The sequence below is a fragment of the Enhydra lutris genome, unplaced genomic scaffold (genome assembly GCF_002288905.1).
Source record: "Enhydra lutris kenyoni isolate GAN:26980312 unplaced genomic scaffold, ASM228890v2 scaffoldscaffold15, whole genome shotgun sequence".
Classification (NCBI taxonomy): domain Eukaryota; kingdom Metazoa; phylum Chordata; class Mammalia; order Carnivora; family Mustelidae; genus Enhydra; species Enhydra lutris.
Genome location: NW_019154099.1, coordinates 57885086 through 57910862, shown reverse-complemented (window position 1 = coordinate 57910862; position 25777 = coordinate 57885086). Strand labels below are relative to the sequence as shown.

Genomic DNA, 25777 nt, shown 5'->3' with positions numbered 1-25777 from the left:
GAGACTGAAAACCCTATGTGCAAAACAAGAGCAAAGCGAGACCAGATGAGAAATGAGGATTACTTGGGAAAAAGGAATTCTTTATGAATTGCCCAGAGTAAAACTGCATCTACAGTTTCATAAGATTCATGCTGATATCTCTGGTGCCTGTATTTATAGCTTTTTTAAAGTTTACTTAGCCTTATAAATAATGGAATAATACTAGAGAATGAGCGAGAGATAGTTTTTCTTAATAGCCTTTAATATTCACCTTGAAGATGAAAACTAAAAGCAAAATAAAGCACTTAAAAAAAAAATAGCCAAGAGGCACAGACAGACATAAAAAGATCACTTTGAGAAAACTTATTTGTGTAGTTCTTAAGAGTCACACATTTGTTCCTAAAATTCTGAGATCCCGGGCTAGGTGTTTGATGACTTCAAAAGGGAAGTGTTATGGCCTCACATACTCTGTGTCCCCTGGCAGTCTCAGAAACAGGTGGTAGAGAAATTTTTATCACTGTGAGAAAACAAGAACGTAGAAAGTCTGAGTAGTTCCTAAATGGCGCGTACGGTTCACCCTGCCATGAAATGCAAAGGTCAAGGCTCCAGCCAGGACCGTGGGAACCCTTATACCAGCATCTTCAGCCTGTGACGGTGCCCCTGGGTCACCAAGTGTGCACATGCATACCTCGTGACATGAAAGGTCACGTACATACATGTCCCGTCCCGTGCGTGGTTCAGTAGAGGGAGTGTGTGTAACGCTCACGCACATGCGTAGTGACGTAAAGACTCTCACGGGTACACGCAGCACATACGGAGCAGCACGAAGACGCTCACATGGTTCAGACACCTCGTGATCGCTGTGCTTGTGCGAACGCGTCGGGCCTGCACGCTGTTTTATAGCGTGTGGCCTGGAGCTGACTTAGGGCGTAGTCCCTGGAGCTGAACGCAGGAGATCCTGCGGGAGCAGGAGGAAGGGAGAGGGGGTCCGCGGGGCAAGGGGGTTGTAACAGCAGCGTGTCAGGTCTTCCACATTTCCTCTTTGCTTTTAGATCTTTTCGCCGAGGCCACGTCTTCATAAGACTCTGTTACTGTGTGTTCTTAAAAAGTTATCAAGTCCTTCAGGCGCCTCAGTGGAACGTTGCTAAATAGCAAAATTGTAAGAATTGTAAATTTCTCAAATATACAAACTGAGGTGATGAGACTTCCGATTTTCTTAGTCAAATACAAGTGCTACATTTGGGATGGATGGGTGGACGGACAGACAGATGCATGGACAGGCAGCACTTCAGGCACGAGCGTATTTGATGATGTTACAGGGGAACCAGGCTGTGTGTTAGTAACAAGAGTTCTGCTTCAAAAAGGGCTTTTTGCACAAGTGAAGTAGCCCAGTTTCATTGTTCCTGATGTTCAACCAGGAGATGAAGGTATTCTTTTATTGAAGCGAACATGTGGAAAATTGCTCTGGATTCCTAGAGTATAGAATGTGTCCCCTGAATGGGATCGGGTTCATGTGTAGGGCACATTCAGACCAGGCATTTATTGGGGTTACCCCTGGTCTCTGGATGGTCAAAGCCAATAACGTCACGTCCATCTAAACTCTCATGCCATGGAGAGTGGCGCATTTTCTCCTCTGCAGTGTTACATTCGAAACTGTCAGCAAACATTAATTCAGTCACTAGTGAAGTCTTACCACCCAGAGATGAACCCTGCCTCAGATGGGTATTTTCCACATCAGTGCTGCAGACGCCCAATTACTGGGCCATTAATATCATTGCAGGCGATTAGTGACAGTAGAATGAGCAAGAAGTTGCGGGACAGGTGCCCTCCCCGCCAGGCACTTTTTACTCTGACCCCCTTTGCTATCTAGACATTTCCATATCTCCACACAGATATTTTCATGATTAAGATGGTTAAAAAGCTGGGAGTGGGCAGTGGATTGTGGGCTAGAAACCATTCATGCAAACACTTGCTTCTTCATGATTCAGGATGTCTCCATGACATATTGTCACAGCCTGTTGACCGGGAAGTCTCTGTTTTACAAATCTGAATGCTTAAGTAAGGCTAATGTAGACAAAAGGGGATGACGTTTTATCTTTAGGACTCTTACATAGTTCTTGCCAAATTTCTTTTCTTTCTTTTTGGCATGAAGTTTGGTCATTCCATCGAAGTGGTCATCTGGCCACCTGTTTTTTTTTTTAATGTAATTCTTTTCAGTAGATTTTGGCCCATATTAAGGTCGACTCTCATGCACTGTTGACCATCACATAGGATGTTAATTTTGTCTGAATTGCTGTGACAGTAAGATGAATTCCCTTAAAGCATACTAGATGAAAACTTTTTTTTAAATGAGATCTTATTGAATTTTTTTTTTACCTAATGAAAGATTCCACCTGCATAAATCATCCTCACTTTTAACCATAAAATCCTAGAAAGAGATGTTTTCCCTCAGCAGAATTCCTTAAAAATTGAGACTCTAAGGCATTGCAAGCAATATTTTCAGGGGAAATAGAGTGAACCACTCCGTAATCAGTGTCATGTGGTTCACACGCCTCTAGTGAAAGAAAAGAGGGACTGGTCATTTATTGCTAGGACGGTTTGATCTTTCTCCGAAAAATGTCACTGCACTGCTGGAGCTTGGTCTTTTGTTGACCGATATCCCCTGTGTGTCCATGCGCGTGCTCACGCACACACACCCACGCGCACACTCACTGCTTCTCACCCCATCCTTTGCAGTCTGGTTGTACGTAATCAGTGACTCTTCAGGACTATGTTATCAAAGGTAACTGTGGCTCTGAGCATCTTTAATGATGGTCACGACCTGCATCTTTGTATACAGTTCTTGATGGTTCAAAGATTTTATGAGTAAACAGTGATAGAATTTTTTATGCTCTAGATGTGGTGACTGTCACTTTATATTGCTACTATTCTCTCAATAGGTTGGCCTCCCTCAATGTCCCAAGTCTTACATGATCTACGAAATAGGAGATACAGTGAATATACTGGGTGTTCCATAGAGCAGCCCATTGTCTTCTCCTCCTTCCCCCAAAATTAATACGAAGTGGCAAAGTAATATATGTCATTAAATCTTTTAGTAAACGCACAAAGACAGTTGACTAAACTGTTTCTAGGTTGTTACTCCTCCTCTTATTTCCAAGCTGTCAGCAGAATATCCTATCATTGTTCACGATGAAACTTTGAAAATGAGGAAATGAAATTACACTATCTCCCTCAAGAGCATCCATTTATATTTGATACCTGGTATCTTTACTCACATTTTAATGCTAGAATGCAACAGGGAAGGGCTGAACTCCATTTTTAAATTCATTTTTCCAAATCATTCTGTCTAGCAGAGAAACTAATTAATTGTGTTGTGTAGAAGTCACTGGGGCTAAGCCAGTTATTAATTCTTAATGCATGATTTACTGCTTTAAAATTTCAAAACACAACCATAGTGATGTGGTTTTAATTCAAGTGATTCTTCTTATCATACTGGAACAATGTTTCCTTGGCTGAGAAACCCACACATCCTACCTCACTAGTCCCTTATACAGTGTTTAAACTGTGACCTGTTCCCCACACACTAAAATCAGTTAATCCAATGCCAGCAAGGGCTATCTCGTCGAGGAGAGATTAAAACAAAACAAAAAACCTTTTTGTGGATCTATATTTCACTTTGAAAATACCTTCCTTTGTATTTTTCTTTTCCAAATTGAGGCCATTTTAAAAAGCATTTCTACAGCAAAGATAAGGCAAATTTGATATTATGGAATGAAATGCCATGTGCTTTGAAATAATGCTGATTTTTTTTTTTTTTAAACATCCTCCCAAACAAAAATAACGGAGCCCTTGGAAACTCATGATGACACATTCCTCATCTCTTACACTATAAATCCACAAAGAAAAACACAAAAAAGGAGTTAGAAGAAGTGGATTTTTCCTCCTTTTGGCACATGATACAGCAGTTTCTGTCTCAGAAGTTTTTATTAATTACAGAAAAAGGTGTTTATTTTTGGCATTCAGTGAACATTATGATCTCCATGTTTGGAATCTTTCTCCTCAGTCAGTATCTGAAAGGATACTCATACTCGAGGCATGAAAATCTGCCCTGAGATCTAGAGATCGAGTCCCTGTTTTCATAGTCCCCCTGGGAATATGAGTTGGTGTCCAGGGGTTAAGGACCTAGGTCTTAAGTTTCCTGGGTTATACGTTCACGATAACTGATTGCATTTTTATCAGGCTCCCTGTTTTCCAACTTGCAGGTCTCATTCCATCTTTTTTCTTTTTTTTCTTCCTTTAGACACTCTGGGTTCCTAGCCCTGGTGCAAGGCAGGAACCTAGTTTGTGTGCTGTGTTTATTTGAATCTCATGACTTCCCTTTGCATGTCTCTTGATTCTGCTTCTTTCAGTTCTCAGTTTGTCAGGTGATAGGCTTCTGGTTCTTCTGAGTCGGGGTTGAGCTGACGGAGAGACTGATGTGCATGGGAAGACCGGCCCGAAGAAATCAAAATTAGGAGGGCCGGCGTATCATGACGTGGTAGAAGAGAGTAGTGTAGGGAAAATGACACTGATAGAGAGTTGTCAGAAAATGCTGTTTATTTCATAATCAAAAAAGAGTAAAATGTCCCATGTAGCTTTAGATAATTTTGGTTTTTATTCTTAACAGTCAACTGAACTCTGGCTTTACTGACCCGATATGCTTATTACCTGTTTTTCTTGGGTTGAGGGCTTTGATGAAGTGGATAAAAATACTCGCCTTTGAGTGTCTGTCCATCACCTGTGCCACCCCCCCGCCCCCCCACCCCCCGCTGTGCTCCATCCCAACAAGCTACATTTTAAAATAGTTTGAAATACCTTCCAGAGTAGGAGTGTAGGAGTGTGTTTTTCATCCTCTCCAGCATAACCAAGAATTTTCCTTCATAGCTTCGGAGTGAAGCTGTATATTATCCTGGAGAATTTTTTTGTGCTGCCCTCATTCCTGACCTCTTTGCGAATGAGGCCCATGTACCCGCACAAACCCAGCAGCGAATTCTCCATCTGATTAGCACAGCGTTCCCGATGTGATAGACCGAAAACAGCACCCCAGGGTGCAGGGCAGTAACAATCAGACTAAGCCATGTTCAAATGCACTATTACTTCCTCTCCGTGGGCACAGTCTAGAAAACACAGCCAGGAAGATTCTTGCCCCTTTAGTCCGTTTTATTCACCGGTTCTCTTTTCCGTACTCTGATAACCAGCATAGGATTGCCCATGAGTCAGAACTGCAGCAAAGTGGAAGTCCGTGTGCACATTCACAGGAAACCACAGATGGTGGCCAGTGCAGTTTTCAGATGTGAAGAACGTCTCAGGCAGTGTGAACTCAGGGTACTTTTTTGCTGAGCAATGATCTCCACCCACTGAAAATCAGGCCTCAGGGGAGCAATCTAGTGATTTCAGTATACTTACAGCATGCAATTAGATCCCCAAAGCTGAGGCTTTTAAAAGCAGGCCATAAAATGCCCATGTATCTTTATTAAACCTATTTTCTAACTGGATGGAGAAAATTTCTAGTAATTTTTAATTTTATAAAGTCTCTTTTTTTTTTTTTTTCTCTAGGCCATGGGAAAAAACTGTCTGGGCACTAAAAGCTTAGGTATATCAGTGTGGTTTTTTTTTTTTTTTTTCTGTCTCTAAATGATTAAATGCAATTTCATCCATTTAGTAATACTGTAATTGAGGTGGCATTAGCTAATACTGGCAGAGAGACCCAAAGAAAAACTAAGTATAATGAGGTAACAATTTATTTTTACTCTTTCTCTAAGTTAAAAATTCCTAATACATTAAAATCGACAGTAAAAATATTGCAACATTGTCTCCTGAAATGCAAGTAGATTTTTCTCCCCAAGCATGAGCAATTTCTTGTTTTTCAAGCAGGCTGCCGCTACGCCTGCTTGTAAAGCTTCTGGTGACTGGATGTTATGGCAGAAATCAGAAATCAATTGTGGCTTTATTTCAGAGCTCATTGCCCAAAGGAGGTACAGTCAGGATGGGACACCTGTCAGGGTCCTTGGTCAAGGCAGCGACAGGGGGACCTCAACACTGAGAACCACACTCCTTACACTCCCTGATGAAGTGGTATGGTAGGAAGAGTGAGGTTAATTTTCATTATGGTATCAAAAATAAAATAAGTTCAAGTCTCTCTTAAGTTATTTTAAATATGCTCAGAAGTTTACTTTCTGAAGTTTCAGTTGGGTGCTGACATCTGAAAACCGGGCTTTCTGTGACCACTCGGGTCATTCCTAACAGAGGGCAGGGCAAAAATCTTTCCATGGCAGAACATCTCACTCTATTATAGAGTTTATCCCCTTCTTAAACAACCAGGTATTGGGGATGGTATGTTAACATTAGTAATGAATTTTTCAATATCTTCCAGTAAACTTTCCTGCTCCCAAGTTGACTCAAAGGGGAATGAAGCAGAGTCTGGAATGCACATCACAGCGTTTTGCCTCCTGGTCCACCCTCCCCCTTCACCCCCACCCCTCCAAAATAGCAGCAGCCTCTGGTGTCCTGAAACCCCAACAACCATGCAAAGGCACAAACTTCCATTTCCCTCTATGCAACTCAGGCCAGAAGGCTTTCTTCCCAGCCCCCTCCCCACCCCTGCCGCCAAAGAATAAAAAAAGTTTCAAATGCAAAAGATGCAAAGCAGGTTCATTCTCCTGCTGCACAATTTCTCTCCTCCCGTCTTAGAGTCTGTAGATGCTAAATTATAGATTGCAATTTAATTTGAATACTTGAGTTCTTTATGTGGGGGGTTATTGGGACAACATTTAGGGTAAACCAAAAGGAGCTCCGCATGAAAGAACTGATATTCAGAAAGGGCGTTGACTACAAATTAAAATCAAAAGAAAAAAAAATCACCCAATGATGCGCTCCTCTGTGCTTGCTTCCAAACTAACAAAGGAGAAGCAGTCAGCACTTTTGAATTCTGTTCCCAGGTGAAGCTTCCTTACCTTGTCTTATCCTTTCTGGTTCTGGTATTCATTCCTTTATTTATTTATTTTTTCCTTTTATATCTGAATCTCTGACCTTATTACTTCAAGATTAAAATAGACAAACCTCCGTAGTCTCTCCCTTTTCTGTGCATGACCCTTCAGATCTTATTTTTAACATATTTGTTAAGCCGTTAGCTGGAAAAAGTTAGTCATTTCACTGCATTTGGGTGCACTTTTGCATGTGGGCACATTTATGCGCATATGACTTAGAAAACATGGAGATTCCATTTGAATTAAGTAAACTAAACTTTTGAAGCCATCGGCCAAATAAAGACCTCAGCTTTCTGCGTTTTTCTACAGGAGAACATTTCCTCATTTTTGAGAAAGATCAACTGAGAACTTGAACTAAGTGAAGATTCTAGCACTCCTCAAAAGGGTACTTGGTCATGGATAGCCACACTGTTTCATGCCTTTAGGAGGCAAAGACACTTCAAAATGTAGGAACCTGCCTAGAGGAGGGGAAAGGGAAAGCCCATGGAGAAATGGGGAGAAAAAAAGATTTTATTAGATTCACAGAGGCATATAAAGTTTCTTTATAGGTACTTGTTTTAACTCTTCTGCCAGATATTTTCTCACAATCTACAAGAAGATATTGTCTATTTTTTACCCCCCAAATTATGATGGCAGTGTTGCCCATTTTGCCCAGGAGAAACTCAGTGCCAGCATCAGCAGACGAGGGAGGTATGATTGTAAGACTGTAAACTTTAAGGAAACACTCAGATAAGCAAAGAGATATTTATACACACAAGAAGCAGCCATTGTTTTTAAGGGAAACAGTGAAAGTAAAAGTCGGTAACTCAAGAACACAAGGACAAATAAGTAGGTCTCATTTTGCAGCTAATACAATTATCTGTAGCGTGCATATTTCTGTGCGTGCATGTAGCCCTTGTTTGCCATTTGGAAAACAACCCATTAAAAGAATGTCTTTGGATTTATTTTTGCCAGAAATGCCGTCCCTGTTTCCATGCCTTGAAAAGTACAGTGTTAGTAGACAAGCCTTTGATAATCCAAGTAGAGAATGACTTACAGTGCAGAAATGTATATGAAACACTTCTGTTCCTTGTCCCTTGAACTTTGGAGGAATGAAAATGTCTAGCACTCTCCACCTTCTTTTCTCTTCTGGAACTTGACCTGTGACTTAAATCCTCTTCCTCAGCAAAGTCCCTGGCAGGCTGTCTTTTCGCAGCTTTAGTTACAATGCTCATCAGAGGACCCACCATCCTAAGAAGACAGAACAGCAGTGTTTTTCAGTAGACCATAGGCTGTTTTTTTAAAAGTACTGAAAATGGTCAAATGCTCCATCCTTTCTCCTCCTCCTCCCTCTTGAAGTAGGAAGCAAATCAAGCTGGTCAGCAGGAGGCCAGTGGCTGCAGGACGTCCTTCCCACACACCCCAGGGTTGTTGCCCCAGGGCCCTGACTGAGCAGAGGACATGTGTGGTCCCCTCTGTTAGTCAAGTTGTCCTCTAGCAAGTAGCTGGGTTGAAGGTTTCCCCAAGGTCCGTTTCGGTAATAAGAACACACTTGCTATTACTGATCCAGTACAGAATGATAGAGAGAAACTTCAGAATTTGAAAGGCCTGAATCTTAGCCTCCTTCTTCATCTCGAATAAGGCTGGGAAAGAAGGAAAGCGGGGGTGGGAGTCTCCTCTTTTAGTGTTTACCGAACTTGGATGCTTGGCAAACAGGGAGCATCAAGCTAATTGTTCTTGAAGCAGGAAATCTGTAGTCGAGGAAGCAGGTGTTGTGGGCTGATTACCACATTTTAAAGTGACTGTATTAACTCTCGTGCTCTTTTGACTTTGACCCTGAAATAGTAGCTTTTTGGATGATGCTATCCCTTTTATGTATGGACTACTACTAAATCAGTTGGTTCTGAAGGAAGGAGGAAGCGCTTAAGTAAACTTGAAATCAGATAGCATGTGTGCCCCAGTGTTGACAGTCTCCATTTTTCTTTCTTTTCTTTTCTTTTTTTTTTATGTTTGGCTTTCAGCATTCCATACTTTCAGAAAACTTGTGACTAAGAGTGAATTCTTATTTTTCAAATTGTTTTCAGACATTTCATGTTCATGTAAACTTGGCTTATTGATTTCCTGATTTTTTCTTTATTTTTTTGTTTTGTCCATTTTATTTTTAATCAGCTACATCAAATGGGTCTTTGGAGGGCCTGGATAACCAGGAGGGAGGGGTGTGCCAGACAAGAGCCATGAAGATCCTCATGAAAGTTGGACAAGGTAAAGACCATCTGCTGCTTCATGAAGCCACTGTAATCTGCTTGGGCCCCCAGCGAGTGTGGCGCCAGTGCCGTTACTGCCCGCCTTCACTCCCTCGTAGCTTAGTTTTGAAAGCAAACCTTTCTCTGTACCTTGAGCCACTGACAGATTGCCTCAAGTCAATGTCACACACTTCTTTTATTGGAGATTCCTCTAAAAGTTAAGGTCGGCCAGCTATGATGTCCATTGCCATCTAATGTATATACTTATATATACACTCTTTTTTCTTCTTAAAAGCGAAACACCTCTTTGATCCAAAAATTAAGATACCCAGAGTGAAAACTAAGTTTCTGCCATTTTGCCCATTTCTGCCTCTTGACTACAGAAGACTTTAGCTCCTGAGCCTTTTCACATACAGATAACCTATGGTGCAGAATTATTCTTCTAATTAGAAATTGGTATAGTAGTCAATCAACTTGCTCGTTTAAATTGAAATGTCATCTGCAATGCTCTGCGTGCCAAATGCAAGAATCCCTATAGTTTGCACAGATGGCCTCGGAATCGAAACCTCTGAAATAACTAGTATAACCGTTTTGTTTGAAAAGGAAAATTATATTCTTGTATGTCACAGCACTTTGCATAAAGAATCTTACGTTCGTTGCTATTTATGCCTCTTGAGATATATATCCAGAAGCTCCTAGAGCTAGATCGCATTAGACGCCCGGGCTGTAAATAATCTGTTCTTTCTCATATAGATGCAAATTCCGCTGGGTCCACCAGGCATAATGATCCAACACGACGCCCAGAACTAGAAGCCGGTACAAATGGAAGAAGTTCAACGACAAGTCCCTTTGTCAAACCAAATCCAGGTATAGCAGCATGAGGGGGTGTGGATAGGTCTGTATGTCCCAGGTGCCTCCAGGCCCAAGGGGTAGAATAGAGTCTGAGCACTTGGACACCAGTGGGGTGAACTTGGAGTTCCCAGAGTCGGTAATCTTTGCTCTCGGTTAGTCGTTATTAATTACACAGTCAGAACAAAAGAACTCATTCCCACGAAAGGTTCACATTCAGAAGAGCAGAATTCATCAGATGTGGGGACCAATTATGAGCGCCACTCATTCGACCAAAGTTATTTTTATTGGTCACACTTAATTGTGCCGGTTGCAACACTAGCTTAGAGCCGATGTTAATGTATATGTAATTAATGTACTATTCCCTCATCTAATTACATCCAATCCACAAAGAGCCCGATTGATCTGCTTCTACATTTTAGGTGGCAGCATATTAAAATATTGAATAATGCCGTGTTTTTCAGGTGGTTATATGGCTGGAATTTTTTTTCGTGTTTTCGGTGTAAAATAAAATACCAAACGGATCCCTGGCCACAGTTTAGAGTACCAGGGAAAGTCGGCTGTCATTGAACTTCATTTCTCCGCAGTCCTTGGGCAGCTGGCTACGTGCTTGTCTGCACGCTGATGACAGCCGTGCGCGGCGGTGGCTGGACAGGCGTCAGCCGTCCCGCATCCGGGTGCGTGTGCCTGGTTGGTAGCTGTGTGAACCGGCATCTGCGGCCATGCCCCCCTTCTAAGCCTCGAGGAGGGACGTTGTTATTTCTAACTTCAGTGACAAGACGTGTCAAATCCTTGTGGCAAACTGATAAATGGATCACACAATGATGCCAGGCGATTCTTCTCGTGCTCAACATTTGGGTTGGCAGCCTGTTCCCTGTGAGAGTTTCTGCCGCCTTCCAAATATATTTTAGGTGTAAATCAAATAATACAAACGAGTTAGGAGTTGAACCTCTTCCCGGGCCCCAGCAGTCCCCGGGCGCTCCCGGGCCGCGGTGCCAGGGGGCAGGGCTCCTCTCCAGAATGCGGGCAGCGTGAGGTTCCCACGAAGCCGGTGCCCGGGAGCAAGGCGAAGAGCAGGGCGCGCGGGGGCAGGAATCGCTTGCGGGGACAAGGGGCTGCCTCCTGCGCGTGTCCCCGCCGTGGCTCGCCCCTGGCGCCGGTGGCTGGGAGCAGCCGGCAAGGCCAGACCTGGGCCGCCCGTGCTGATGCCAGAGCCGCGTGGCTGTGGCCGCTGGGGCGGGGCTCTGCGACAGCGGGGGGCGCGAGGGGCGCGGTCTGGGGGGTCGAGGTGGGGGGGGGTGGCGGTCCTCCGCACGGCTGGTGTGGCTTCGCAACCCGCCGGCCGCGCTCCACCCGGCAGTAACCTTCTGCTCCGTGTCCCTCTCTCCCCGCCGGTCAGGTTCTAGCACAGACGGCAGCAGCGCCGGACATTCCGGGAACAATATCCTCGGTTCCGAAGTGGCCTTATTCGCGGGGATTGCTTCAGGATGCATCATCTTCATCGTCATCATCATCACGCTGGTGGTCCTCCTGCTCAAGTACCGGCGGAGACACCGGAAACACTCGCCGCAGCACACGGCCACGCTGTCGCTCAGCACGCTGGCCACCCCGAAGCGCGGCGGTGGCAACAACGGCTCGGAGCCCAGTGACATTATCATCCCGCTGCGGACTGCGGACAGTGTGTTCTGCCCCCACTACGAGAAGGTCAGCGGGGACTACGGGCACCCCGTGTACATAGTCCAGGAGATGCCCCCCCAGAGCCCTGCGAACATTTACTACAAGGTCTGAGACTCGGCGGTGCCTTGGCTTTCCCGGAGGAAACGTCCTGGCCCGCGGCCGCCCGGGGAGGGTTTGATGACCCCCTGCGCGTCGCCTGGACTGGAGCGCAGCGGGGGAGAGGGAACGCCGCTTCTCGGAAGAGCCCTGTTGAGTTGGACAGCTTCTCTAGTGTGAGCGCCCCGGCCGCGGTGGAGACAGATGCTCGCCGGCCACGGGGAGCCTGGGGCGCAGAGGGGGCCCCGCTGGGACTGCGGCGCTCGCCTCCCACCCCTCCACCTCCAAACCATGCGCTGCCGGCACTCAGGCCTGCGGGGAGCCGGGGGAGACCGAGCCTCCCGGGCAGGGCAGGAGTCCCGGGCCGCCGCACCAGGACATGCAGTCCTCTGCCTCGGGCGCTCCTGCTGCGGAGCGTCCGGACTTGACACACAGACCTCGGGCTGGGGGAGGCTTCCGAGAGGTCCAGCTTCCAGTCCTCACCATGGCACCCCTTCCCCCCAGCGCCCCTGCCCGATCTCCGGGGCTCTGCCCGTGCTTCCCGGGAGAGCCCCTCTCCCTCTGCACTCTGCATCACTGCTGGAACACTCACGTCTGGGGGGTCTCCTGCTCTGCGCACCTGCAGCCACGGCTACCACGGAATGGGTAATACACTTCTAGAAATTGTGTTTGCTAATAAGGCGCCCCAGGCGGGGCTGTGGGCCGCGGAGTTCGCGGAAGGGAGCGGGCCGGGGACAAGGGCTGTCTGCAGATGCAGTTCCAGGCTGCCGCCTCCGAAGCGGAGTCCGGTGGGGGAGAGCCCCGTGAGTAGCACAGCACTTCGGTTTGGCTGAGATTTTAAGAGGCAAGTAGGAGACACAACACCACTCACAGTGGAGGAGGGTGCCTTTGAAGGAATCCGCCCTGATCGCATGGCAACGTGCAGGAAAACCAGAGTCCTCTGCGCTGGGGAGAACAAAGGGGCATTGTTGGGGGAGGAACAGGCCGGGAGGGAAGGGAGCCGTGGGCGCTGATGACGGATTCGGGCAGGACTGTTGTGGTGCCGGCAGTAAGATGTACAGCTTGGAAGCTGTAGGAGAGTCGGTCTGCTTTGGATGAGGTCTAGAGCGGACTCAGCTGCTATCCTGATCACATTTTATTAAACACAGGGAAAGCATTTAGGAGAATAGCAGAGAGCCAAATCTGACCTAGACGTTGAAAAGCCAAAGGTCAAACAGGCTGTAATTCCATCATCATTGATGTTATTGAGGAGTTCTGTTATGTAAAAGGTAGGTCAGATTCCCCGCCCCTCCCCCCCAAGTGCTCCTCCCCCACCCCCTCCGCCACGGAGCCTCCCCACACGTTGGTTTTTGGCGGTGCTGTCCTGTCTGCAGCGTGGGCCAAGGGAGGGTACCGAGCGAGGCCACAGCCAGGCTGCTCTGTGTCTGGGCGAAGCACACGGGGAACCCCTTGGGGTCCTTAAGCGGGAAATCGGTGATGACGTGGAGGGGGAGAAGGAAGATAGCACGTATTTATAATAGGTATATAGAACACAAGGGGTAGAAAATGAAAGATTTTTACTAATATATATTTAAGATTGCACACAAATCACGCCAGAGGATGTGAAATTCACTCGTGGCAATTGCGTGGTCCCAACGCCCAGTGCTTAAAAAAGAAAAATCGGACAGCTACTTCTGGGAAGAAACAGCATCACTCCCCAAACAACAATAACAAGAGTAAATACAAAAATAACCCAGTCCTCTGAAGGCATCTCACGGAACCTAGACTAGGAAATGCAGGCCCCAAACACCAGGAAATGGACGTGACCGAACCATATTTTGAACAGTGGCAAGATGTCCGGGCATTTCTTCCCTGTGTCGTGTTTCCCCTTGCCTTGGGGCTCAAGCTCGAGTGTTCTCTGAAACCCACTGGGTCAAGTGGAGGGGCTATGGCGGCAAGTTCAGCTCCAGCCCCCGCTCCCTCCCTCCTCCCCAGTCCCCTGGTCCCCTCCCTTCTGGGAAACAAAACGAGTAAACAGGAAACCTACTTTTTATGTGCTATGCAAAATAGACATCTTTAACATAGTCCCGTTACCATGGTAACACTTTGCTTTCTGAATTGGGAGAAAAAAAAATGTAGCAACAGCATTTTAAGGTTCTCAAACCTCCAGTGAATACCGCAAAAACGAGTTGTCACAGAAATTATTCCTTCTCTATTTCCTGAACCTGAAAATGATGTTGGTCCAAAGTGCGTGTGTGTGTGTTTGAGTGGGTGAGTGGTTTACGTGTGTACATATATGTATAATATATATCTACAATATATATTATATATATCTCTATCAGAGTTCTGTGCAGGGTTGCCATGGCGACCAGCCACAGTCCATATGTGATTCTTTCCATCACCCTACCCTCTCCTTTACGTGCATCCATACAAGAGTTTCTTGTAAGCCATCAAAAATTAACCTTGAGGATGGGGGAGAGGGGCAAGAAGGGGAAAAATGGGAAATAGTCTGATTTTAATGAAATCAAATGTGTGTCTCATCAGTTGGCTACATTTTGGTTATATGCTAAACTGTGAAATCAGAGAATTGATGAAGAGTTACCTGCAACCAGTTGAAAAGTGTTCTGTGCGTCTGTTTTGTGTCTGGTGCAGAATATGACAATCTACCAACTGTCCCTTTATTTGAAGTTGGTTCAGCTTTGGAAAAGTTACTGTAAATGCCTTGCTTGTATTATCATCCCTAGTCACCTGACTTTGGAATTTGCACCATAATGTTTAAGTGAAGATGCTGTAAATAGGTTCAGATTTTGCTGTATATGGATTTGGGGTGTTACAGTAGCCTTATTCACCTTTTTAATAAAAATACACATGAAAACAAAACAGAAATGGCTTTTCTTACCCAGATTGTGTACATAGAGCAATGTTGGTTTTTTATAAAGTCTAAGCAAGATGTTTTGTATAAAATCTGAATTTTGCAATGTATTTAGCTACAGCTTGTTAAACGGCAGTGTCATTCTCCCCTTTGCACTGTAATGAGGAAAAAATGGTATAAAAGGTTGCCAAATTGCTGCATATTTGTGCCGTAATTATGTACCATGGATATTTATTTAAAATTTCGTTGTCCAATTTGTAAGTAACACAGTATTATGCTTGAGTTATAAATATTTTTTTCTTTCTTCGTTTTATTTTACTAGCCTGTCCTAGGTTTTCAGTCTGCTTTACTTCCACATTGCAGTCAGCCCCCAGAAATGAAACCCGTGAGGTCACATTCCACGTCTGTTTCAAACTGAATTTGTTCTTAAAAAAATAAAATATTTTTTTCCTATGGAAAAAGTGCCTTCAAAGTCTTTTCCTTTCCCTCTTTTTTCTTCTTTTTCTTTCTTTTTCACTTGTTATTTTAATTTGCTTTTCTACTCCGTTTTCTTTATAATTACAGTTACCCCTGGCCTGCCCATGGGCATTTGTGTGCCCATTTTTCAAATCAGGACATGCACGTAGTGCGATTATTAATCTCACAAAGGGCCGCGAGCCCATTGGTTTCCCCATAAAACTCATACTCGCATTTCACAAATAATTTTTTTTTTTTCAGAGAGAGAGAGAGAAATCACAAGCAGAGGGAGTGGCAGGCAGAGAGAGAAGCAGGGTCCCCGCTGAGCAAGGAGCCCCATGTGGGGCTCGATCCCAGGCCCCGGGATCATGACCTGAGCTGAAAGCAGCCGCCTAACCAACTGAGCCACCCAGGCGCCCCCACAAATAATATTTTATCGTAAGTTTTCATCAAGTCCAAAGCATCCCCACGAGAAACTGTCCCTAGTTTCACCTGTATCACAGCAGCTGAGCCGTGATCTCATTCAGGCGAGAGGAAAGGGAAGGAGATGCACTTTGTTATCTCAGTGCCTAATTCCAGATTGATCTAGTTCCCAATTCAAGCAGAGCAGTTTGCCATAGACAGCCTCGTTCTTCCTGGAAAAGTCCCAGGAGGAAGAAAGAAAGTCAGATGTTCTCGGTCAAACTTTAACACCAGTGAAATCATGTTTTGTGATAACTCAAGCGAGAGAGTGGTGACTGGAACCACATTTTCAATGCTGGTCTGTCTGCTCGGGGAAGGTGCCCTGGGCAGGTGAGGACTTCCTCCTGCTCTGGCTGAGACCATCTTCAGACTCCCCCCCACCCCCACCCCCAAGGGAGATCTTCCTCACCCGCAGGTGCCTGCAGGGTAGAACCACAGTCCAGGTGGAAACAGCTGTTGGTTACTAAAAGGTGCTCAGGTCTCTGGCTGCATTACCTTGGGCTAGTCCTTATCTTAGGAGGGGGGTACTAAAGGTATTTGGGGGGAGGGGATGAGAAAGGCCCCCTCCCTGGAGCCAGATACTCCAGGCCAGACTGACTTGCTGCAGATCACAGCCCCAGCCAAGTGAAGAATGTGTAGGTTTCAAAAGCCCCCCCAAGTCCCAGAAGGTTCCCATGAAAGGCTGGTTTTAGAAGCAACGATCTGGGTAGCACCTTCCTGGCAGACTTGTCCTAAAGAAAGGTTTGTGGAATAAATGCTTTTCTTCAAAAAAAAAAAGAAAGAAAGAAAGAAGAAAGTCTCCAAAAGCCCACAGTTTCAGGTGATGCTATCTACTCCATCTTTTCATTCCACGGCACCTAACTGCCCTGTCACTGCAAACCCAAGCTCCTGCGCCCAGTTTACAGCCGGGTGACTAAGCAGGACGCTCCACCCTCCAGACCCAGGTCGCTAATGGGCGGTCTGGACTGAAACAAAAGAACAGCCAAGTGTTGCATTTTCAGCTGACACTGTGGCCTTTATTGCAAAATGATGACCAAAGACACCATGTCATTGTTCCCACCTAGTGTTTGAAACTAAGTTCTCCAAACTGGGCCGGCTAAACTCCATGAAGAAATAAAACACACCCCAGTCATTACCCTTTTCTAATGGGTGAGAAGGAAACACGGAAACTTCTCACAGAGGAGGTCACACTCAGATGCTTCTTTTTTCTCTGTCTGAAGGGTCAGCCTGCTCCTGCAGGGAGAGTCACTGCCTGGGTCATGTGCTCTCCCCACCATGTGCTGTCCACTCCCCTGTAATGTCACTTTCCTTGTTGGTAAAAGAGTTGCCCTTTCAAACACTGGGAGAAAGAGTCCCAGTAGAAAGGAGAAAAAAATACATACACGTATCAGTACTGGCTGTCATGCACCTTGCTGTCGGTCTCGGGACCCGACCCAGAGAAGGATGGATCAAAGGCAAAAACCACCCAGAGGAGGAAAAGTCACTTCCCTAATGGGTGTACAAAAGGGTGATTGGCTTGGGTAGTAAGTGGGTCTTAGGAGACTCAAAGGACACGCAGTGGGTACTGTCCAAAAGACTCCAAACTGCGTGTTCTGCTGCTTTTGTGTTTCCAGTCGATCTGGGATGACATCTGCAGTCTTTACCCTCTAATTGTGCTTGAAGGCAACTTTTCCATGTTGTTATGGAAGAGTCTTGCCTATTCTCGGTTTTCTAGGTAGAGTCTTGCCTGTTCTTGGTTTCATTTATCAGTGACAGGGGAGAGGTTAAAATAATGTATTTATCTGTAATAAAACGTAGCATACCAGGTTGAATCAATTTTTTAGTTATTAAACTCTGCCCCAGAAGCTGGAGAGGCATTCATCTCAAGATGTTTATGCTGTGATACGATGATTAACGAACTCTCTTCCAACCAGTTCTCCACATGAAGTTAACTATGTTTTTAAAAACAACCAACACCCTCATTAAAAAAAAAAAAAAAATTCCCCCATATATAAGGACACAGCACAAGAGAAATCATGCCAACCCAGCTTATGACCAGTCGCGGATGCCGCTGAATGTGTTCATTGCAGGGAAGGTGAGACCTCACTTGCAGCTCTTTCTGCTGCCCATGGCTCTGTGGTCTTTCTGCACGTCCCGTCACGTTCTGTGCAGCCTCACCTGTAGAGGGAGAGGGCGGGACTCTGACACACTGAAGGTCACTTTTAACTTCAGCTGGATTCGAAGCGAAGATGCCAGCTGACAGGCTGTACGGAAGTGCCTCGATGTAAGCTCTTTATCCCGGGTTCCCCTGGGGGCCGAGCTCTGAAGGGTTACGGGGGTGCACACTCCCACCCCGCCGCCTTTGGGCTGCAATTGACCATCTCCTCACGGCCTGCAACAAGATCCCACGTGGGGCTCCGGGCCCTGCTGCCCCCCACCCCTTCCTGGCATGGAAAGAAAATTCAAAAAAGTCTCCAATAACTAGCAGTGTAGACATACTGGCGGAACAGGGAGCCGTGCTCTTGTGGTTTCAGCCTTTTCTTCTTAATCGCCGAGCAGATCTTTTTCTTCCTTTACAGATAGTTTCGGGTCACTGCAAGCCGGCGCCCAGCTTCTGTTGAAATACTTCAGGGGAAGCCACCACAGGCCAGGCAGTGGGTAAGGCGTGGGTGGTGGTCTCTTGCACCAGCTAGGGAAGCCCACCTTCCCTTCATCTTCCTCCCAGGCTTGAGACTCACTTGCTTGGTATTTGATTCTTTTCACGCTGGTACCTGGAACACATCCTTGTTATGTGTACCTCCTTTATTGTTTATACTTCTGCTTCTGTTGTCGGGGGCAAGGAATTGTATGACTGGAGAAATGTCCTTTAGTTGATAATAGAGCTATTATTCCCCAAGTGCCATTCATACCTAAGAAAGTGACTAGAAATGTGTGTGTGTGTGTGTGTGTGTGTGTGTGTGTGTGTGTGGGTTTTGTTTTTAAAGCCATGGTGACTCCATCTTAAAAAGTCCAAGAACAGTAGGGGAGATAAATGTCATCAAAGAAAATTGCTTAAAATCAACTGAGATCTCAAGCCAGACCCAGCAAGATCGTCCTTCAGGGGTAGCGTTGCGCTTGGTGGCTTCGTCAACACAACCTACAACAAGACCCAAAAAAGTGGTAGGCGTTCATGTCTACTTCTAAGCTCCAACAAGCGGAGAACTTAAAACGAAGTGAAACAAAACAAAATGCTACAAGAGGAGGTCCTGGCTTCTTACATCCGTCACTTGGGTCCCTAAGTACCTGGTCTCTCGGTTCTTTATCACCTGGCGACTCTGCGTGTCACTTGAGATGCTGAGTGCGACGTGAGAGTCTCCCTAACCATTACTCCCAGGGTCTATGTTGTACATGTGTAATGTAGTGCAGTTCGGATTCCTCTGTATCCTTGTGAGGATGTGGAGAAAGCCTACAGCCCAAGGCAGCAGGGACACCTCTGTCTGGACTCCTGGCTCCTGGCAGGTCCCCAGGCCAACCACACCGCTGCCCCTCCACCAAGGCCAACCGTCGGAATGTGGGGACTTCCTAGGCTTTGACTCAATGACACGTGCCTGGTTTTGAAGTGCAGCTTATAAAAACACAAGTCGGAAAGTACTATCTGGCTCTTCATCGGGGAGCACGCATGGGTTAGCAGAGGATGAGGACGGCAGAGGGGCCGGAAGACCATGGCGTCCAGCAGCCTCAGCGGGGGACCTTCGTTCACACTGGGCCAATGATTCCAACCAGGAGCCCACGTGGGCAGACTCGGGCTTATCTCCAAGCCTCGAAGCTTCTGCCCAGGGAGTACACACACGCTTGTATCCCACGTTCATCTAGTTAGCACCGCGTGTGTGACGGGCTGTGCGCGGAGAATGGGGCTTGGCGACATGGAAGACAAAATCCCTCCTTATGGGGAGGCTCCGAGTCGGGTCAGCAGTGCTGCTCCTGCACGGAGAACAGTGACATATCTTCCATGTGCGTAGGAGAGGAAGGAAGAATGATTTTAGCGACTGTATGTTTTATTCCATATAAATAAAACTGTAAGTTTTATTCTGTCTAAAAAAGTGGAGTCTGTTAGTAGACTTCTTTCCATCCACCTGCCTCTTCTGTTCCTGCGGGTTAAATTTCTTTCCTTTTAAATCTCTCCTTGCATATATGCCAACGGGCTGCTTAGGAAGCTAAATTTAGTGTAACTGCTCTTCCAAACATCTTAGGAGTTTGCCTTAAGTGCCTGTCTCTGGCCTTAAAGGGCAAATCAAAACATTTCCCATTGGTTTCTAGCCCACATTACAATGCGTATGTGTATTTGAAAGGCCGTTTCTTGGCTATAATTGGTAGGTTTCTTGTAGCCAGCTCTGAGGAGAGAATTGCAGAGAGAAAGCTTTATGTCTGCTAACAGCAGTTAGCACTGAGCTCAAAAACAGCCAGAAAAAAAAAAAAATGCAGTCTGACCATCTGGGCTGGTTGCCAGAGTGACCCACAAGTTAGGTGCAACGTAAGAGCTTCAGACGACCAGACGCGGGGTTGCTCCTGCAGAAACCCGGGTGTCTGCCTTTCAAGTATCCTGCTCATGAAGGGGAGAGGAAAGATAAGAAGCTCCTCCTACCCACCCCCTTAAATATTTTAGATAAAAATAATGACTGTGTTAATCTCACTCCAACGTCACCGAATTTATTCCTCCCCTCCTTCTGGCCAAGGGTCAAGAGAAGACTAGAACACACCATTTTCCAGGAGCGTATGAGTCCGTGGCTCATACTGTATGTTGCAGTCACGGGTAGGTCTATTCGGAATGTCTCCCAGACGAGGTCGAAACACTGGTCCCCATTGCCAAAGAGGAAGAGATGACTCCCTGTGGCGGTGACAGTGGCAAGCACACCTTGGTGTTTCCTTCTCTACCGCTCCCTCGCCGCACCGAGGGCTCTGGGTTTTGGTTGCAGGGAATTCTGAGTGTGGGAAACCAATCATAGACTGTACAAAAAGCAGCGAGCGGGGCTCATAAATCTTTGTGTGTGGTGGGCACTCGCCAGAACGGCAGCGGACCTCACCTCGCGAAGAACGACGTGCAGGGACAAACCTCCTCCCTGAGTCACCGCTACCTCCAGGACTCAAGAGAGAAGGGCTTTGAGTCCGAGGGCTTTCATCCCCCTGTGCATTGTTTTTTAAGAGTCTCGTTGTTGCCAACTTTAACAGCAGATTTCGGAAAAGTGCTTCAAATAAGGCAACAGAATTTTTTAAGCAACATCACCAGCCAAGCAGGTACTGTGATTATGACGGTCATTAAGCAGTTTAAAGAGTCTGGTTCTGCTTAATAAGGTCGCCCGGCTTTTTATGGGCCTGCATAGAAATCCTTTTGGAGAACTCGTTCCACAGCAGACCATCGTCACCACTGTTTTCTGTGATGTGTCTTGATTTCAGATTTTGATGTCTGATTTCTGACATTTTAATACGGCCACTTCTGGACTCCATCTACAGCAACCCTAAGGTGGAAAGACTGGAGATCTGTGAGCCTCTCTGCTCTTAAGTGGTATGCATTTTGTCACTTTGTTTTGCTTTATTTTCCTTAGCTTTTGACTCAGGGAATTTAGAGATAGAGTGCAAGCTGAAAGACCAAAACAACAAGCTGGCATCCATCTACCATGTAAATGCGACGGTTAGCCTTTTGTACCGATGCCCGTGCTCTGTGTACACATGGCACACACATACACACTCCCTCGCACACACAATTCTTTAGCTAAGCATTGGAAAGTAGTCACAGACTTCCTGACCCACATCTTAGCACCTAAGAAAAAAGAATCCCCTTCATATAACCATAACACCATGATCAAGCTTGATGAAAAAATAACAAGAATTTCATGATATAATCAGTCTGTTAAATTTATCTCTTTAGCTTTCTTATTTTGGACAAAAATAGTACTGTACCTACATCTGATAAAAATGATGTTTCCTTAAAATAACAAAGTAAAAATTTAAAAATATATATATGTGTGTGTGTGCATATATGCATATATATTTCCATATATATTTCTATATGTTTCCATAAATATATCAATATATAAATATAATTCCATATTTTAACATATATATATGTTTCCTTTCCCAGCCCCTCCTCTATCCCTCAAAATAACCATCATAAACAGGTTCTAGTTTATCCGTTCAGAAAAATAATTCTTGCATATAAATTTTAAAAAATGTATACATTTATAAAATTTACACATTTATACAAAAATAAATATACATTTAAAAAATCTCTATAGAGATTACAAGGTACACATTATTCTACATGATGCTTTTTAAATAAATAATGCGTCTTGGAGATCTTCCTTCATTGGTACATTCAGACCCCCCCCTTTTTTTTAACAACTATATAATATGCCACGGTTCTTTTAAATCGTCGCCCACTAGCAAAATTTGGTTTTTAAGCTCCTACACACAATACATCTCGAGGCAGAGAGAGCAGAACTCATCAGATAATTTGCATACTCTCCTATTTATCTCAGCCTCACTTGCAATTAGGTCCAGAGGGTGCAGCCCAAAGACGGTGGGAGCTCGGTCGCCCGGGTCCCAAGTGGAAGTGGAGCAGAGCCCCCTGCTGATCTGCGCTGCTTTCCATGCTCTTTGCGGGAGAGCTCGAATTTCCATGTTGAGACAGAAGTTGGGGAGGATGATCTGCTATCACAGCATGTGCCTACCCACCGTGATTTATACGTGCTTAACATCTTATGGTATTTTCCCAAGTGTATCCTTCCATAAGCTGAACTTCTAGCAGTGGCGTCGCTGTATAAAAGGGAATGCACATCTGGAGTTCTGATAGATACTGCTGGATTACCTTTGATTTTCTCTTAACTTTTTTTTTCTAGTTTAAATTATAACTTCCGCTCCACTCCACTGCCTCTTTTCTCCAGTTTGTTTGCGTTTTTACTCTGTGATGTCCTTTAAAACCTGCACGACGGAAATGGGATGAGGAAGATGGAGAACAGAAGGGTGTGTTGTCTACACATCAATGTTCGTTAGTGTATTTGAAATTAACACGGGGCCAGTGTGTGTGGGACCCAGTGTGTGCGAGTGCATCCAGACCTGTGGTCTTGAGCTGAGATCATGATGCAGGCTTCTATTTCGCTTCCTGTAGAGCAGATGCCTTGCTCTAAAGCAAACTTGTATTACTAAGTATCCAGGACATAATGTAACTTTCAACTAGTAAGATTTAGGCAAGTCATTCCCTCATGAATTGCTTCGTTACTTCTTTGTTTTTGCTATGTGCATGGGGACAGGGATCCAGAACCAGTCAGGTTGTCATTAACAGGTTGTGTTAATGGTTCTACGGAAACATTGCAAGATATGGGCGTTATATACTGAGTGACTCCCTCAAATGACTCCTCATTTGCCTAAAATATGCTGGAAGCTTTGAAGGAGAAATGGAAAGCACCAAAGATAAACCTTCTGTTGAAGGAGCATTCGCAGCCTAGAACTTTAACTTTGGTTTTCAAGAGGAGCATCTTCTTTTTTAGAAAAATTTTGTTTATTAAGAGAAACAAAATTTGGGGAAAACAAAGAATTGTTCTAAGCATTACGACTCTCAACTAAAGCAGTTCCAGAAACAATGATTTTCCATTTTAAAACAGCACTTCCTGTACCCCAAGCCAGAGGTCCAGATTCCATGACGACTGTTGAGTGAGCCCAAGAATCCTTTTTTTCCCAACAAGCATGCAAGATTGCTGACGAATACACGGCTGATAACAGCTTGATGTTTGCTCTGTCGTGGGCTCCATGTGTTCGGTGAGAAGGCGTAAATGCTCTACCGTAATTCCAGCTGCCAGATACGGAGGAGCAATGGATATGAGGAGATTTGCACGCAGTATATTTTTTTCTTGGACAATAATTAAAAACTCTTTAGAGCTAGAACTCAAATTTAGAGCTGGAACCCTAGATCAGGCTGTGTGTGTGGTTGTCCACTGTTCTTGCGTGAGGCTCAAAGGTCTGCATCCCCGGTTAGACACCTGCTTCTCAGCTTCCTCAATGCCCGTCCAGGCCTCACTTGTCTGTGCATATGAAGGATGGTTCAGAAACAGAGACGCAGCCAACACACCAGGGACTTTATGCAGAGGGGCTAGCAAACGGATGAGCCCTTAGGAGAAGGGTTTGGTTGTTTTGGTTGGATTTCATGCCCCTTGGCTTCGTCCTCCCTCCCCACCATCCAGACCTCGAGCCCTGGGGTCTCCCCCAGGAACTGGGCTTGCATTCCTGCTGGCTGAACCCCTTTCTCCAAGCACCACACTGCAGATCGGCTTTGGCCTGAACCACACCCACCGGGGTCTACCTGGTTAGTATCTCAGCTTCCCTCTGCCACATTTCAACTGTCCGCTCTGATGAACAGATTCTAGAGGCTGGAAGACTTTGCTCTGGAAACACATGGTTTATTTAAACTCGTGCCTTCTGAAGACTATACTCATTTTTCTTGTTTTTCCCAATAAAATGTCAGCTTGGAGCAAGTCAATAGAGAACTATTTTTTTGGCAATAACAGCTTCTCTGTAACATTCAACCTGTGCCTTCCCTGTCCAGATGAGGCTGGCTTGGGCCTCAGCTCCCCAGACCAGTGAGCACAAGACAAGCAGGATCTGTTTTTCTATTCTTCGTTCCTCTTTTTCATACCCTGCACACTTCCATTTTTTTCTTACACGCATTGAAGAACTGGGTGAGGCTGTTAATTAGTTCAGCACACACACCCTCCGTAGCCAACGGTGAGAACCAAGAAGAGAGAAAATGGAGTCTGTCTCTTCTCTCTCAGGCTCCTCCCCTTTCTCTTTTGCCAATTTCCACAGGCAGGGAAATAGCTCCCAGGGTTCGTGTTCTGAGGACGTGAGCCACGGGAGGCTTACACGGAGCATTATCAAAACACATTAGAAAAAGATCAAATTGCAAGGAAGAGCAGGCTTGGCCCAGTCGGGGCCGTCCCCCCCTGAGCTGAGAATCCGGTGGAATGCAGCTCCAAGCAACGTCGCTCATCTCATCTTTGCTACTTCCTGGGCAAAGTCCGCCAGCCGAGGCCCTCCTGCTCAATCCAAACCACGCAGGGTTTGAAATGTGAAGAAGGTCTTGCAAAAAAATGCCATGCCATCACACCATGGCTGGCTTTTTTTCTTTTCTTTCTTTCTTTTTAAATATAACTTTATTTATCTTTTTTTTTCAGTGCTCCAAAATTCATTGTACACCACGGCTTTTTTGAAAGAGCTGAACCCCACGAGTTTGCATTGGAAAGGGACGGCAGTGGGAATCTGCTCCTGCCGCTTCTTCCTGAAGGTTTTTGAGAAGACCACTTAACCTCCTGAGACCTCGGTTTCTTCATCAATGAAAAGAGGTCTATTAACACCCACCTTGAAGAGCTATTGTGAAGATTAGTGGAAATAGCACGCGTAAATAGTCCTGGAAGATAATAGGCACTCGGTAATGATCTGTGCACAGTGCTTCCGTATTTCACGTGGCTGATCTGAAGTCTTGGCTTTGTGATAGATTTTGCTTTGACCACACGTGATCCTTGTTGCTGATTTTTTTTTTCAGCCCATACCTCTTAATGGACATTATACAGCGATGCACACATACAACATCTTTAGGTGTGTCTCAACGAAAGAGAAAACCATTAGCATTTTTTTCCAGTATAATAAAAGAACAAATTCTGTTTGCCCCTCATGGTTATGCCTCTATTATTTAAGCCAACATATGCTTTATATTAAAGTGCTACTGATTCAGACCCGAACTGAGACCTTGTCTTCCTTGGTTTGTACCCTGAGTCGAACTATCACAATAAAAAGGTGCACATCGAGCATCGAGCGTCTCAGTGCTAACGTTCCAGCTCCTCCACCAGCATTCCACACTGGGGGCTGCGGCCGGAGCACAGAACGTTTCTGCACACAAGGGGGAGGGAAGTGTTGACCACAGCCACTGAGTTCCGGCATCAGCGGCTTTGTGGTAGGTTTGCTTCCGGACACAACCATAGGAGTGGAATCCTCCCAGGTTCCAGAGGCTCCGGCCATCTTCACAGTGTATGTAGTGAGGGTGCAAATTCTGCTGGAACTAAATGCTGTCAGCTGGCCTGTGTCCTGTTCCAAATTCCTATTTTGAGTCCTAATCCCCAGCACCTCCAGGTGCACCGTACTTGGAAACAGGGTCCTTA

At 45.5% G+C, this 25777-nt stretch overlaps 1 protein-coding gene across 1 annotated transcript in view; it reads left to right on the top strand.

Moving 5' to 3' along the window:
• Positions 1 to 11980, top strand: part of LOC111147124 (ephrin B2) — a 40357-nt gene extending 28377 nt beyond the window's left edge. Inside the window, exons 3-5 of the mRNA XM_022503027.1 lie at positions 9153 to 9245; positions 9980 to 10093; positions 11475 to 11980. Of these exons, the coding sequence (XP_022358735.1) occupies positions 9153 to 9245; positions 9980 to 10093; positions 11475 to 11863 (596 nt within the window). The 3' untranslated portion in view covers positions 11864 to 11980. The remainder of the gene's footprint in view (positions 1 to 9152; positions 9246 to 9979; positions 10094 to 11474) is intronic.
• The last annotated feature ends 13797 nt before the right edge of the window (positions 11981 to 25777 follow it).